At 40.8% G+C, this 15,576-nt stretch overlaps 1 protein-coding gene across 1 annotated transcript in view; it reads right to left on the bottom strand.

Moving 5' to 3' along the window:
• Positions 1-15,576, bottom strand: part of LOC114633683 — a 35,484-nt gene that overhangs the window by 14,121 nt on the left and 5,787 nt on the right. Inside the window, exons 2-4 of the mRNA XM_028782288.1 lie at positions 5,494-5,615; positions 3,524-3,662; positions 1,732-1,853 (exon numbers count right to left, since the gene is read on the bottom strand). Coding sequence (XP_028638121.1) covers positions 1,732-1,853; positions 3,524-3,662; positions 5,494-5,615 — 383 coding nt within the window. The remainder of the gene's footprint in view (positions 1-1,731; positions 1,854-3,523; positions 3,663-5,493; positions 5,616-15,576) is intronic.

The raw sequence follows: 15,576 nt of genomic DNA, 5'->3' as shown, positions 1-15,576 counted from the left end.
TAAGGGTTGTTTGTTCTAGTTTAGTCAGGTAACCTTCTGTTTAAGGGATGTTTGTTTGTTAGTTCGTTTGTTTGTTTTGAGACAGAATTCATGTAGCACAGGTTGGCTCTGAACTTATCTTCTGGATGCTAAGATTAGTGACATGTACCACTATGGCTGGCTCCTAAAGATGACACCTACCATCATATGCAAAAACCAGGTTTGAATCTATAGCTTCATCACACATGTTTATAATATTTATTTATAACATGTTTCAAAGTGCATATGTCCATATTAAGGAATTTGGTATTGATTCAGTGTTATATTGTAGGAAAAAAAATCAACATATTCACATTATCAACACTGATACTATCTACACCTGTGATGCCAGTTATTTGACATTTTTTGCATAGCTTTTTTTCTTTTCTTTCCCCCTTCTCTTTGTTTCTCTCCCTCTCTCTCTCTCTCTCTCTCTCTCTCTCTCTCTCTCTCTCTCCCTGTCCCCTGTCCCTGTCCCTGTCTCTGAACACATAGGTGTATGTGCTCATGGGCATGCCAGAGAACGGTGTCTTCCTCTCCTACCCTTCACCTAACTGCACCAAGATAGGCAATACTCTTTAAATAAAGTTATGGGGCAAGGTGGGCAGAGCGGCTGCACTTACAGTCCTAGCTCTCAGAAGGCTGAGTAAGGACCTGTGAAGGCCAGCCTGGTGACCTCCTAAGTCTCAAACCCAACCCAAACTCCAACCGACCAAAAAAGCCCAGGAACACTAATAACAAAAGCCACCAAACTGCATCATCTATTCAAACAAAGTTTAAGCCAAGCTTTAAAGAATAAGTTTCTGCCTAAAGCAGGAAGCAATTCTGAAAACTGAGAGCACCTGCTTCTGGCGGGAGTCCCTATTGCTATGGTCTCATGGTTTGGGTTTCTTTGTTTGTTTGTTTTTTAAAACAAGGTACTAATGACAGCCAGAAACCATATTTGAATTTTTTGATAAATTGATTTAAGAAAGTTAAGCACTCATGATTTGAATTTATAACAAGATGTCAGATTTCAGAAACAAAAGAAATGTGCATATTTTGGGACACAGAAAACTGGACATGATGTATTCTTGGATGTCACCATCACCTAGTGTGCACATTTAAAGACAAGGAACTGGATATCCAGAGCTAGCAAGTGATTTGCTATGGCCACACAAAAGTTTCTTAGGCCCAATATATTTGTTATTTTTGTGAGTTCTTATCAAAATGCACTATCCTGTTTTAATATAGCACAAAGAAAGGAAGCCAGGGATGGAGACAGTCCTCAATCATGGTGCTCAGTTGGCTGAGGCAGGAGGATAGGGGTCAACCCTATCTCCATCGACATAGCGACTTGAAGCCAGCTGGGCCGTATTAAAAAAAAAACACCCCCCTCCCCACTCCAAAACAAAACAAACAAAAAACAGAGGGGGTAGTGAGTGGGGAGGGGAGAGGAGAGAGGCAGCCACATGATCATTCTGTTTATATCTGTCACTTGTGTTGTGGAGACAAACCAGGAGAAGAAATTGGACAGCAGCTGTCTTTGAAATTCCAAACCCAATTATTACCATCAAGCAGGATTGAGGAGGCTGCCGGTGGCCCTATTTTAACCTTATCCTGTTACTTTAATAATAAAGGCAAGCTGTCACCTTGGATGGTGGCAGGCAAAGCTGTCGCTAGCAGGAGAAAGTGTTTTCCACATGTTGAGTACATCCACAAGCTGCACTTTACCCCATAAAGGACTGTGCCGAGTCTGGAGCCAACGTCAACCAAGACCTTTCCTGACAGATCAGGGAGCGCATGCTGGTAAATGAACTTCAACTCCGGGAGGGAGAAGGAATGAGAGACAAACCCTGGAGAAAGAGCAGAGTGAGCATCAACTTATGCTTCTGTTTGTTTGGGTTTTGTTTGTTTTTTATTTATTTATTTTTTGAAACAGAGTCTCCCTATGTAGCTCTGGCTGGCCTGGATCTCACAGAGATCTGCCTACTTCTACCTCAGAGTTTTGGGATTAGGCCTGTACCACCTCACCTGGCTAGCTGGGGTCACTTCTATCCTTGTCTAAGTTTTGCACCCTAGTTTCCGTGATTGACTGACTTGTTTTCCTCTGACCTGGAGGGAACTCAAAAGACATAATATCATGTCCTATATAATGTAACTGTCAGGAAGAGGAGATATCTTGGTCAAACAACAACAACACCCCAAAGATGGAAACTAAATTGAAGCAGGTGGACCAGCCTCCAGGGAGAGCTACGGGGTGTGGCTCTGTGTCAGAGGTGGGAGGGGCTAGGGCACCGCAGTCCTCCCCTCCCTTGGCTCCTCATCCTCACAGCCCCTCGGCACACCAGTGATTCCTCTGGTGGATCCTGAAGCCAGACAAACCCCTTGTCGTCTGAGCACTTGTCAGAGTCATCCATGGTGACAGCCGTCTTAGACTCATTCGTTACCTGAGCTGCTCTGCTCAGTTATCTGAACATTTATAACTCATTAGATGGGGAGACAGAGGCTAGCCTTCAGACTTATTTGTCAAACCAGTTGTATAACTGTTTACACACCAGCCGTTTGGTGTATGGTGCTGCAGTCATTCATGGTTCAGTTTTTCCTCTAGTTCCCAGCCACATCTTTTTCCATCCCCTGAATGTAATCTTTAGAGATGCGTCACTTGAGCAAAACAACGCTCAAATAAACATTCCTCAGAGTTGCCTGTCTATTTTATCACCTCCTGAGTTGCTAAGCAGGGAAACTATGTCACGGGACGTCAGCATGTGGTCTGTGTATTAGTCTCTCCTGAGTATGTGAAGTATGAGGCATGCCCTCTGTTTTCAGTCATGTCTGATTAGTCTCTGGATTGAAGCTATCTCTGATTAAACAGTTTCCAGATGTGAAAAACATTTCTCGGTAGGACACTGAGTAAATTAATCCCCATAGATATTCACTTTAAAAAAATCAAAATCTCGGGCTGGTGAGATGGCTCAGTGGTTAAGAGCACTGACTGCTCCTCCAGAGGTCATGAGTTCAAATCCCAGAAACCACATGGTGGCTCACAACCATCTGTAATGAGATCTGATGCCCTCTTGTGGGTGTCTGAAGACAGCTACAGAATACTTACATATAATAAATAAATAAAAATTAAAAAAAAAACCCAAAAATCTCATCTATCTTCCTATCCACCACTTACCTACTTACTCAGCGTGTGTGAGAGGGAGTGCAGGCGCGTGTGTGCCTCAGTGCACACGTGGCGGTCACAGAACTTGAGGAAGCTGGTGCTCTCCTCCTTCCGGGTGGGACCCGGTGATCAGACTCAGAGTACCAGGTTTGACAGCAAGCTTTTTGCCCACTGAGCCATCTTGCTGGCCCTTAGAAAACATCCTTACTTTTAGCTTTGGTAATGGCTATGCTAGAGGTTAGCTTTTATCCTAAAGAATGCTCAATAGTCTGATTACAAATTTACACACTAAAGACAGGAAAAAATCAAAGCCACATAAGTAACAGCTCTGCAGCAATATCTGTTTTGGATGCTTACCCAAAGGCGCTGTTCGGTGTGAGCCGCACACCGTACAGTAGTTTCTGCTCATTTTCCCTTCCTCACATAATGTATCAATAAAGTCCTCATCATAAAGGAATGCATCAACATGAACTGTGGGTTCTGGCTGTTGTCGTATCTGGAAAGACACATCAAAGAAAACAAAGTTCAAAGAAGCTTCTTGTACTGCTAAATAAGGCAAAACAGCAGTGCCCACTACGCTACACTCTGAGGACAGGCACAGAAGGCACTGCTGCTCATTCAATCCTGTCTACTGCTCCTCCTCCTCCTTTTTTTAAAAAAGAAACAAACAACAACAACAACAAAAACCAGAAAACCTGAAACACTGATAATTCTGTCTTTAATCTGGAAGGACACAAAACATGGCTGAGATCTAACTTTGAGTCTTACATATTATTTACCATCAAAATACTAGCAAGACATCTTTATTCAGAAAGCCATGTTTTCAAATTGCTAAAATATTATTAAAACTTCAAGTTTATATATGTGGGCATGGTAGTTTCCATTTGTAATCCAGCATGTGGAAGACTGAAGCAGGAGTGTCTGAATCTGAGGCAAGCTTGAGCAATATAGTAAATTCAATGGCCAGTCAGAGTTACAGCCTGCATCAAAAACCAAAACAGGCTGGGTCTGGTGGTATATGCCTCGATCACAGTACTTGGGAGGCAGACGGAGGCAGATTTTGAAGGTAGCCTACACAGCAAGTTCTAGGGCAGTCAAGGCTATAGTGAAACTGTCTCAAAAATAAGTCAGACAGTGACGGCACATGCCTTAAATCACAGCACTCAGGAGGTAGAAGGATCTCTGAGTTTAAGGCCAGCCTGGTCTACAGAAAGAGTTCCAGAACAGCTAGAGCTACACAGAGAAACATAGACTCAATAAACAAACAAGCAAATAAACCTGTTATATGTATAATATATATAACTATATAATATACATTATATATTAAATATGTATTTAATATATAAATATGCTAAAAACATGTAGCTCCCTCCCAACAATCTTGCCTTAGCCTCCCAAATGCTTTTTACTTTCCTTTTGAAAAATTTCAATGTATTTTTAAAGGTTATTAATGAATGCTTTTCCTTATTTAAGAAATTATATTACAGCATAGTATTGACACGAACATTAATAGCACCCCAACTGTATTACAAATCCAGTACCAACAACACCCCAAACTGTATTCTGAAACCTCAACTTCAATACTACCTTCTACTTTGCTCTTCTTTTTCCCCTGAGACAGGGTTTCTCTGTGTAGCCCTGGTTTTTCTGGAATTTGCACTGTAGACTAATTTGTTCTGTGGACCTCAAACTTAGAGATCCACCTGCCTCTGCCTCTGCCCCCTGGGTGCTGGGATTAAAGGTGTGAGCCATCACTGCCTGGTTTTCTTTGCTCTTCTGAGATCCATTCTGAAGACCAGCATTAGTTCTAAGACTTGCTAATTTAGTTCACAATATCCATATATTATTGAAATATTTTGGCTTTAAGTTGGTGTGGTGTTACATACCTGTAACATCTGGGAGGCCAAGACCTCAAATTTGAGGCAGCCAGTTCTACAGAGCAAGACCTGAGCAATAAAACCTGATTAACCCACCAAATAATCAATCAATCAATCAATCAATCAATCAAACAAACAAACAAACAAACAAACCTGAAACATAGAATGTAGCTCCTCCCCTCAGATGTTATAAAGGGAAAAGGCCAGCCTGTTAACACTTAATTTTTTTTTAATAGGCTGATAAACAGAATTCTCTACAAAGCATTCACTGAGTAAACAGTACCCAGAATCCAACTGTTAAAGCCTCAAAAGAAAGGGGTACATGATGGAAACAGTAAATGAAATATTGCTTAAAGCTAAATTTACAACTAAGGAGACTACAATGTGTGGGGTTAGGGAAAAATAGATTTCTTGAGTTGGACAAAAAGAAATGAATTTGGTTCAACCTACTTTTTGAAGGGCTAGGTGTTCCGAGCAAAGCACAGCTTCTAAAGGCAAATGGTTCCGAAGATCATCAGCTATGTTCTTCAGTATAACGTCATTATTATCCTGAGTAAATTCATCAAAATCCCCTGAAAAAGAGTAAAAAAGAGGGGGCTGGAGAGATGGCTCAGCAGTTAAGAGAACTATCTGTTCTTAACCAAAGGACCCAGGTTCAATTCCCAGCACCCACATGGCAGCTCACAACTGTCTGTAATTCCAGTTTCAGGGGATCTAACACTGTCACGCAGACATACATGCAGGCAGAATACCAATGTATATAAAATAAAAAAAGATTATAAAAAACAGTGTACAAAGGAAAAAGAAATACCCGCCACTCTTGCCATCACTCCTAGACTAAGTGATTACTGATGGTGCATTTTCCATCAGAGAAAAAACCTTCTAAACACTGACGCAGCAGCACTAGTCCAAGGTCCATTTAAAATGAGGAAATTTTCAGGCTGTCAAGATGGCTCAATGGGTAAAAACACTTCTTAAAAAGCATGATGACTTCAGTTCAATCCCTGGAAGCCACAGAGCAGGAGGGACTAACTCCCACAGGCTGTTCGCTGATCTCACACATGTGCTATAGAGCTGTACACACACACAAAATAAACAAATATAAAAAACATATGTTTAAAAATAAAATGAATTGGGGGCTGGAGAGCTGGCTCAGAGGTTAAGAACACTGACTGCACTACCAGAGGTCCTGAGTTCAATTCTTAGCAACCACATGGTGGCTCACAACTATCTGTAATGGGATCTGATGCCTTCTTCTGGTGTGTCTGAAGACAACTAAAGTGTATTCATATACATAAAATAAATAAATCTTTTAAAAATAAAACGAATTGTTTTCTTTCTCCAAACCACTTATCAAATAAAAGCAAAGAGATTCAAGAAAATAAGTAGTATTTAAAATGCTTTCTTTTTACTCATGAATAGTATTCCTTTACTTTTCAGGGTATTACAGTCACTAATAAATAATAAACGATTTCATCTTTGACCATGTGAGTCTTATTGTTCAAGGATGACTCAGAGGACAGACAGCCTCAATCTGAACATCTTGACTCCAGTCAATTGCATTCAAGCTGTGAGAGTTACAGGGCTGGGATGCTGTGGCACAGGTGGTGGAGTGTTTAGAGTTACAGGGCTGGGATGCTGTGGCACAGGTGGTGGAGTGCTTGCCTACATGTACTGGGCCCCAATCTGTTCTCAGCAATTCATAAACACGTGGTATCTTGCACCTGTAACTCCAAGAAGCAGGAAGATCATACCTTAACATTACTGGCTATACGGTGACTCTGAGGCTGCTCTGGGCTGTCTAAGACCCAGTCTCAAAACAGAAACCAAATCAACAAGAGTACTATTGTCAACAACTACACAATCTACTTGAAATCATGCTGCTCTGATTTACTAAAGCAAAAGATGAGGAATTAATATACATGCATATTAATTGTTTAGACATAAGGTCTACTCTGAGATCCAGATAGGCCTTGAACTCAAAGCAATCCTCCTGTTTCAGCCTCCTGGAGTATTGTAATTATAGGTGTGTGTTATAATATCTGGCTAAAACAGAATATTTCTTTAAAATTATTTTTGAAAAAATATTTATTAATTATACATGCATGAGTGTGTTGCCTATGTGTATGTGTGAGCCCCATGTGTGTTTCTAAGGAAGTCAGAGGACATCAAATCCCTTAGAACTGGAGTTTGGTTGTGAGCCAACAACATGTGGGTCTTGGGGACTGAGCCATCTCTCCAGGAATCAAATAGCACATTTTAAAAGGCTGTGATCAGGGTCAGAGAGATGGCTCAGCAGTTAAGAGCACTGACTGCTCTTCCAAAGGTCAATTCCCAGCAAACACATGGCGACTCACAACCATCTGTAACAGGATCCAGTGCCCTCTTCTGGTGTGTCTGAAAGCACCAACAGTGTAGTTACATACATAAAATAAGTAAATAAATCTTAAAACAAAAGAAAACACTGTGAGCAACACTTGGTCTGGTAGAAGGGCAGAGACAAAGATGGTAAAGTATGTAAGAGATTAACAGTGGGCCGATCTAGGTAAAGGCACAAAATGGCGCTCATTTTCCTGTAGTTTCCACTTCCTATGGATTAAACTGTATTATCTGTAAGTGGTTCATAACCAATCTAAGATAGAACGTAACGTCTCTGGAAATGAAGCACTCTTGGAGGCCAGCTTCTCTCCAGGATGCCAAATGTAGACTGGGAAAGACTATGACGAAAATGGTCGACTGGAAAGCGAAGGAGTTTACCTTTCTCTGAAAAGACTATTATAACTATGGGTCCTTGCCAGGACATAAGGAACGCTCTTCCTTACTGTTAAAAAGAGCTATGAAGCCAGACACTGTGGTTCACATTCCTGTGGCCTTAGTTCTCAGGAAGGCTGAGGCTGGAAGACTGCTGTGCTTGAAGCCAGCCTAGGCTACACAGTAAAACCATCTTAAAAAAAAAGGAAAAAAAGAGCTTGCTGTGCAGATTAAGGGCAAAGCTGAGTGGCTGAACACATGCTTCAAGAATGCAGAGCCTTACTTTTTATCTCCAGTATTACAACAGGAAGGGAGAGAAAGACGGATAATTCTAGAAACAAATCAAGGACATCTTGAAGGGAATATCATTCCATTTCTTTCATTTCTACATCCTCCAAAACTTTTGTTATTTTTAAGTATGATCATGATGTTTTTCTTTTGTGTGTATGTGTACAAGTATGTATGTGCGTGTATGTGTACGAGTATGTATGTGTGTTACACATGTATACACACCCACATTGGAGGCCAGACATCCATGGTGTCTTTCTCAATCACTCTCTACCTTAAGTTTTGATGGTCTCTCTGAGTCTGGAGCTTGTCAACTCAGCCCAGCAGACAGTGAGTCCCAGGCCTCCTTTCTTTGCATTTCCCCAGGACTGGAATTACAGGCCCTTGCGGCCATGCCCAGCTTCTTACTGGGTGCTGTTGATCCAAACTCTTGGCTCTCAGGCCTGCAGAGCGAGCACCTCACCCACCCACTGCCTAATCTCCCAGCACTAGGACCATTGTATAAAAACAATACAAATTAATGTAGAAATAAGACTATGTAATATAGGAAGCAATGAGATGTTCTGATACATATTTACACTATTCAATATTTAAATCAGGTCAGAAATATCTCTTATACATTTATGGTGAAACCATTCAAAATCTTCTATTCTACTTTTTTTTAATGTATGTCATTATTATCTAGAGCCATCTTATTATGCAATAGCACACAATTATCTTTCTTTTTCTTTTTTTAAAGACAGAATCTTACCCTGTAGACCAAGCTGGACTGGAACTCAGAGACACGCACCACCATGTCCAGCTTCCTTTAAAAATTTTTTTCTTTTTTTTTTTATTGAGTCGGGGACTCATATTGCCCTAACTGGGCCTTGAACTCTTGTTTCTGCTGCCCCAACCTTTCAAAGGCTAGGATTACAGATATGTACCTCCATACCTGGTTTCTTTTTTTGAACAACAGTTTTTAGAAATACTTATTTTGTGTGCAGTGAGGACAGTTTTTAAGAGTTGGTTCTTCTTGCTTTATGTGGAATCCTGGGAGCAAACTCAGGATGTCAGGTTACCCACCAAGTCACCTTGGTGGCCTCTGGCTTCCTCCTTTTTTTATGTATATAAGTACACTGTCACTCTCTTAGACACACCAGAAGAGGGCATTGGATCCCATTACAGATGGTTGTGAGCCACGGTGTGGTTGCTGGGAACTGAACTTAGGACCTCTGGAAGAGCAGTCAGTGCTCTTAACCACTGAGCCACCTCTCCAGCTTCCTCCTTTTTTGAGAGGAGGTATGTCTATGTACTCTTGGCTTGCTTCAAACAAACTATGTAGACCTGGGCTCAAACTCACAACTACCTGCCTCTTTCTCCTGAGTGCTGGGATCAAAGGTGTGAGCCCACCAAGCCTGGCTCTCTTCTTTTTGTTTTTTGAGACCAAGTTTCTCTTGTGTGGCCCTGGCTGTCCTGGAACTCGCTCTGTAGACCAGGCTGGCTTTGAAGTCACAGAGATCCACCCACTACCCCATGAGGCTTCCTTCTTAAATAGGATACTTTTTATTTGTTTAGAATGACATTTTCATGTTATAAATAACTACAAATGAGATAATGTTTCATAGCTTGCAAAGTTCTTTCATATACAGAGTCAGTTCACTGCTACAGCACCAACATGAAGGAGAGAAAGCTAGCCTACATTTAGGACACCGGGTCTTAAGTTTAACTGAATCTCAGATGCTATATTGAAGGCCGGGAGCAGTAGGAAAGCTGTGGCCGATGTCCATAAGGAAGGTGTTCTTCTCTGCCACGGAGTCGGCTGTCTCTCTGCACAGGAACATTCTTTGTTTGCCTAACTCGAGCAAGGGGCATTAATGCCGAAATAGACTACTTGGCTCTGACCTGATACACGAAGGCCTTTTTCTTCCCTTACACATCTAGTTTAATATTCTAAGTTTCTGCTTCATAAGTTCTAGGAGGCAGACTATAACTTAAAATGAAGCAAAATACAGCTAACAAACTCACTGTTTTAGGTGGAACATGAAGAGTGTTCCATGAAGTGGAACACGAAGTGGCATTGTCCTCCCCCAACATGGCCTTTCCCCACCATATTTCTAAAATCTAATTACATTTTCCCAAGGTGTTAATTAATACTTAGAATCTGCTAAGTTGCTCTTAAAGATAAAACAGTCTGTGAGAACTTGTATGACTCAAATTTAATTTACTTACACCACGACTCTTAAAGAAAACCAAAAAAATCCCATATTAAATGAAAATATCCCAAGGCCCAATTTCTTTAAATTTAGTTACAAACAGTCATGTTAACAAAACCATGTCTTGATATAAATTTGCCTTCTAAAATCAAAGGATCTTAGGAAGCTGCGCCGTGACCTCTTCCACCAAGTGGCAGAATACCACGTACCCTGATATCCAAAATACGGTGTCTTGATATCTGATACTCAGCTGCTTAGGGCTGAGCACAGTCAGGGGAGGATTTTTTGGTGTGGCTAAGTTAGAATCTGCCTCTCTGTAACACTCAATCAGTTTTTCTCTTTCAGCTTGAAAGGTATCATTATCTTTAATGCTATATAGTTACTGGATGAACATTCAAGGGATACTAGATTGTGCAAGTTTTCAAATATAGTCATTTACATCTAAGAACCTTATACATGGTATATACATGGTATAAATATTAAAAAAAAAAAAAAAAAAAGGTAACAAACCCTGAGAGCTCTGACTTGATTGCACTCCAAGGTAGAAGGGATTTCTCCAGGAACTGCAGACTGCTCTGTGCTGTTTCTAGTGGGATCTTACACAGTAAACAATCAACCTTTTTCTCATCTGGCTTCACCTCTGCTCTTTGGAATGCTATCTCTAGAGACTCTTTACAGAGATCCACGAGTGGATTTTGGGTTAGAATGCTTGAATCTGAATCCTGTGCTACTAACTTATTAGTTAGATGAGTTACTCCTCTCTGAGCCTCAGTTGCCTTTATCTATAAAGTGAAAATAACCATCCCACATCAAAAGACCAGGGAGTTAAATGAGAACTTAAATGGAATACTTAGATATTGCCTTAGGGAGCTGGAAGGTGGCTCAGTGGGTAAAGGTACCTGGTGGTAGGTCCAATGACCTGGGTTTGATCCCCAGTTTGATGCCTACAGATTGTATTTTGATCTCTGCATACATGCCCACACACATTCATACATACACATATATTAATAATTATAATAAAAATATTGTCAGAATTGTAATCAGTCATAACCATTATTCAAGTTCATTTACATTTGAGGACCAGCGATGTTGATTAAGTTCATTTTCTAAAATTACACTTTAAAGGCATTATCAGAGGCTGAAAGATGGCTCAGTGGTTAAGAGCACAGACCGTTCTTACAGGGACTCAAGTTCAGTTCCCACCCCAAACCTCCTATCACTCCAGCGGCAAGCCTTGAGCTACCTCCAGTGCCTGAACTCAAACACATATAATGCCCTCCCTCACATATCTCAAAGTAATTTAAAAATTTACTAATTTCATGATTGAAATTAAAACATGCAATCTGACCATTTGATAAGCTATAGTTTCATTTATGTGTTTTCCTAAATGTTATTATTCTGTTCCAAGTGTTTTCTTTATTCATTTGTCCCAGATTCACAATTAGAAACCTTCAGACTTCAAAAGGAAATTTTAAGCCAAGATAGGTAAAATTAATTTTATTATCTATGGTGATTGAGATATAACTTAGAAAAGATTAGCTAACATATCTTTTTTGCCTAATAATGGCTATAAAAATATCAGAAAGGCAACTGATATACTATGGAAGCATATAAAAATGGAAATCACTTTAAATATTTATTACATGTTATCTACTTACTGTGCAGGGGCCACACTGTGCACATGGATGTCAGAGGACAACCTGTGGAGGTCCGTGCATTCTTACCATGTGGGTCTCAGAGAGAGAACTCACTGTGGAGTGTGGCAACAGGTCCTTTAACCACGGAGTTACCTCTCTAGCCTTTGAATTCACTTTAATATTAGATGATATTTACTCTAAGAAACTAAATTTGTTGAAGCTAGGCTTAGTGGCACACGGCTGTGACTCTAGGCTTAGTGGCACATGGCTGTGACTCTAGGCTTAGTGGCACATGGCTGTGACTCTAGCTACTCCAGAGGATTTCCTGAACCCAGGAGTTTATGGCTGGCCTGAGGCAATGTAATCAAAGTGTTGGGAAAAAATCTGCTGCTGAAACATTATCCTTCAAAAAAATTATTATTTTGAGAAAGGGTCTCAACATATAGCTCTAGCTGGTCTGAAAGTTATGATATAGAACAGGCTGACCTTGAGCTCACAGAGATTTGTCTACCTCTGCCTTCTGAGTGCTACGATTTAAGGAAGTGCACCACGGTGCCCATCTTAAAAAGATGTTAAATTACATTTAACTTATTTGTACATCTGTGTGTCTGTATGTATGTGTGTGTCTGTGTGTGTGTGTGTGTACTTTTGCGGTAGAAAGGCATGCATGGACTCCTTCAGCTCGGATTGTATCCTTACTCAAGTACTAAAACATGTTGAAGGTTTTTGCAATGTGCGTTCCAATTTTCGGAATGATTATACTAAATTGCTCTGATGGATATGAGTAAGAACGGGTTGTCTTAGGTGCGGTGCCGTTTAATGCTGCCTTTACCCTAGCATTCTTCTGTCTACCCTCCCTTCCTACTGGTGGGAGGCTAAAACAGGATGGTCATGCATTATAGAACAGTCTAGAATAAACAGTAAGATCCTAACTCAAGACAACAAAAGAATATATATTTCATCAAACTGCCTCAGCATTGGATGTAATCATAAAAACAAACTTGGTTGTTTTAATTCGCATGTATTCAATTACTAGTTAGACCAAACATCTTTTAACCTGTATGACAGCTATTTCAGGAGGTGTAGTAACAGTTCTTTGAAAACTTTAACCTTTTGGAAAAAGATTAAAGAAGTGTTAATTGACTGCCTAAGGACAGTTAAGATTTTCTCAAATGATACAGAAGTAGGAGGGAAGAGAGAAGGAAGAACTTCTCCACAAGGCAACATCAATTCCTTAGAAGTTCTGCTTACATTTAATTAAATGTACAGGAACTAAACACCCAGGGCTGCTAGCCTAAGAAGCAAACTCCACTTTGGGGGCTGGTGAAACTGATGGTCCAGCAGGAAAAGGCCTGTACAAGTTCGGCTACCAGCACCCAAGCAAAGGTGGGTGGAGAGAAGTTCTGACAAAGCCACCTCCACGTGCATGCTATGGTGTGCACGCACACGCACACACGGGCACACAAACTGTAAGAATTTAAGAACCCTACTTATCCTCTGTAGTATGCAGCCCTAGCATTGTTCTCTTCTTGTCACTTTAAAGAACTCGTAGAGTGGTGACCACTTCACATGGCACCCGTTAACTTCCCACAAGTTCTGTAGTGTAACGTACCCCATCATGATGGTTATAAACCCATCTCTTGCTTTAATCTCACTGTCACTCACCTTCCCTACAAGTTTTCAATGGTTTCCTATTTCTCAATTAGACTTCACTGTATGCTTTTAAAGCTCTTAACACCAGAGTCTTAACAGTCCTAATTTTTTCAATTTAATTTTAAATTAACAAATAATCATTTTACATTTTTCTGGGGTACATGTACAGTTCATAGAAGAACCAAATCAGTCTAGTTAAAAATCTGCTTTTTTCTGGTTGATGGTGGCCCACGTCTAAATCTTAGCACTCAGCAGGTAGAGGCTGGCAATCTCTGAGAGTTCAAGGCCAGTCTGGACCACAGAGCATGTTCCAGCCACACAGGGAAACCCTGTCTTGAAACCCCTGCCCCTCCATAATTTTGTATCCAACAATCAACATCTCGCCTCTTCACTCCATTCCCTCTGCTACAAGTAGCAACCACAAGCACACTTCTCCCCGTATGGCAATTTCCTACTCACCACACGAGTACTAGCCTTTGGATGTGTTTCAGCACCTGAGCTTCAGTTACTAGCGCTCCTTGGGAATGTTGTGGAACTTTGTGGACACAGGACCTAGCTGGAAGAGAGAGATGACTGGAGGGGAAGGACTGGAGGGTAAATCCCTGTTCAGCCCATGGTCTTGGCTTCCTGGTTGATTGTGGAAATGTGAGTAACTGGCTTCCATGACTACGTCTTGTTTCCATTAAGTTACCTCTTGTGAGGTTGTCTGGGCCATAGAGATGAGAAAAGTATCTACTACAGTAAGATAATCCAGTATCTGTCTTCTGTGCCTGGTTTACTTCACATAACACAATACTCTCTACATTTATCTAAATTGTTTCGAACAACAGAATTTTCTTCTTTTTAAAGGCTAAGGCGTAATCTTAGCATGTGGGAGACACTAGGTCAATGCCACTACTAAAGCAAGCAAGCAAGCAACTAGCAAAGGCTGAGTAATATTCTATTGTGTATATATAAAATGTCTTAAAACTCTATTCATTGGTTGATGGCCACTGTTTGCATGTTGTAGACACTGACTAATGCTGTAATAAGCAGGGGCACACACAGGTTTGATATAGTGGTACACCAATTTTAATTCATTTGGATAGGGGTGTACACACACACACACACACACACACAAACTATGCTAACTCTATTTTTAGTGTTTTGAGGGCTCCCCCATACCACTTTCCAAAATGTTCTATCAACAATATACAACAATAGCTTTTCCTTCACTTTTTGCGGCCATGTCATTTTTGACGTTTTTGATTAATAGTCATTCTAAGAGGTGTGAGGTCAACTTCTCATTTTCTACTCTCATTATTCCCTAATGGTTTTGCTCTAGACACACCTCAGTTGCCTCCCATGTTCTTCTAAGCACACAGCTCTTTTGACTGTGCGACCTATGTTACCCCTTCTTGTTCACCCAAGCCTCTACCTCCAATGCGCACAGTGCACGAGTAAGGGCTAGCTTGTATGACACTCATTATGCAGCCCTATCACTAAAGAGACTTCTGGTCCAGAGAAGATGAACATTTCTCTTGCTCTCTCCTAAATACAACTAAATGCCCTGTAAACAACCCAACAGGCATCACAAAGGAACTCAGAAAACTGCAAAGAGAAATATTTAGTTACCAGAGAATATGAGGAAGTACACTCTGGTAAACTGTTTTAAAATCTTTAATATAGACTATACAGGGTACTAGAAGTCTGCAAGACAGAACTGCTATTAAGCACACACAGAAAACAGAACAAAAGCATAAACTGAAGAAAAGCTTGTCTGTGGCCAGAGACAGAGAAAACAGAATAGCAGAGACCACTCGAGAGCTCCTCCCACTGCACACAGGGCGGTGTGCTCAGTCAGCACCACTGGAGCCACTGTCTCAGGCCCTCAAGGCACAGGCACTGCCTGACCTTTTGTCCAGTAGCAAAAATAAATGACAGGCTGGTTTTGCCTACTCTCATCAGTAAAAGGCAGCTAAGCAACACAAGAGGAAGTGTCTTCGGCTCCTGTAGAAAGAACTGAGTAA

The sequence above is a fragment of the Grammomys surdaster genome, unplaced genomic scaffold, assembly GCF_004785775.1.
Source record: "Grammomys surdaster isolate TR1022 unplaced genomic scaffold, NIH_TR_1.0 98, whole genome shotgun sequence".
NCBI classification, from domain to species: Eukaryota; Metazoa; Chordata; class Mammalia; order Rodentia; family Muridae; genus Grammomys; species Grammomys surdaster.
Note: the sequence above shows the minus strand (reverse complement) of the source record. Positions and strands in the feature narration are given on the sequence as shown.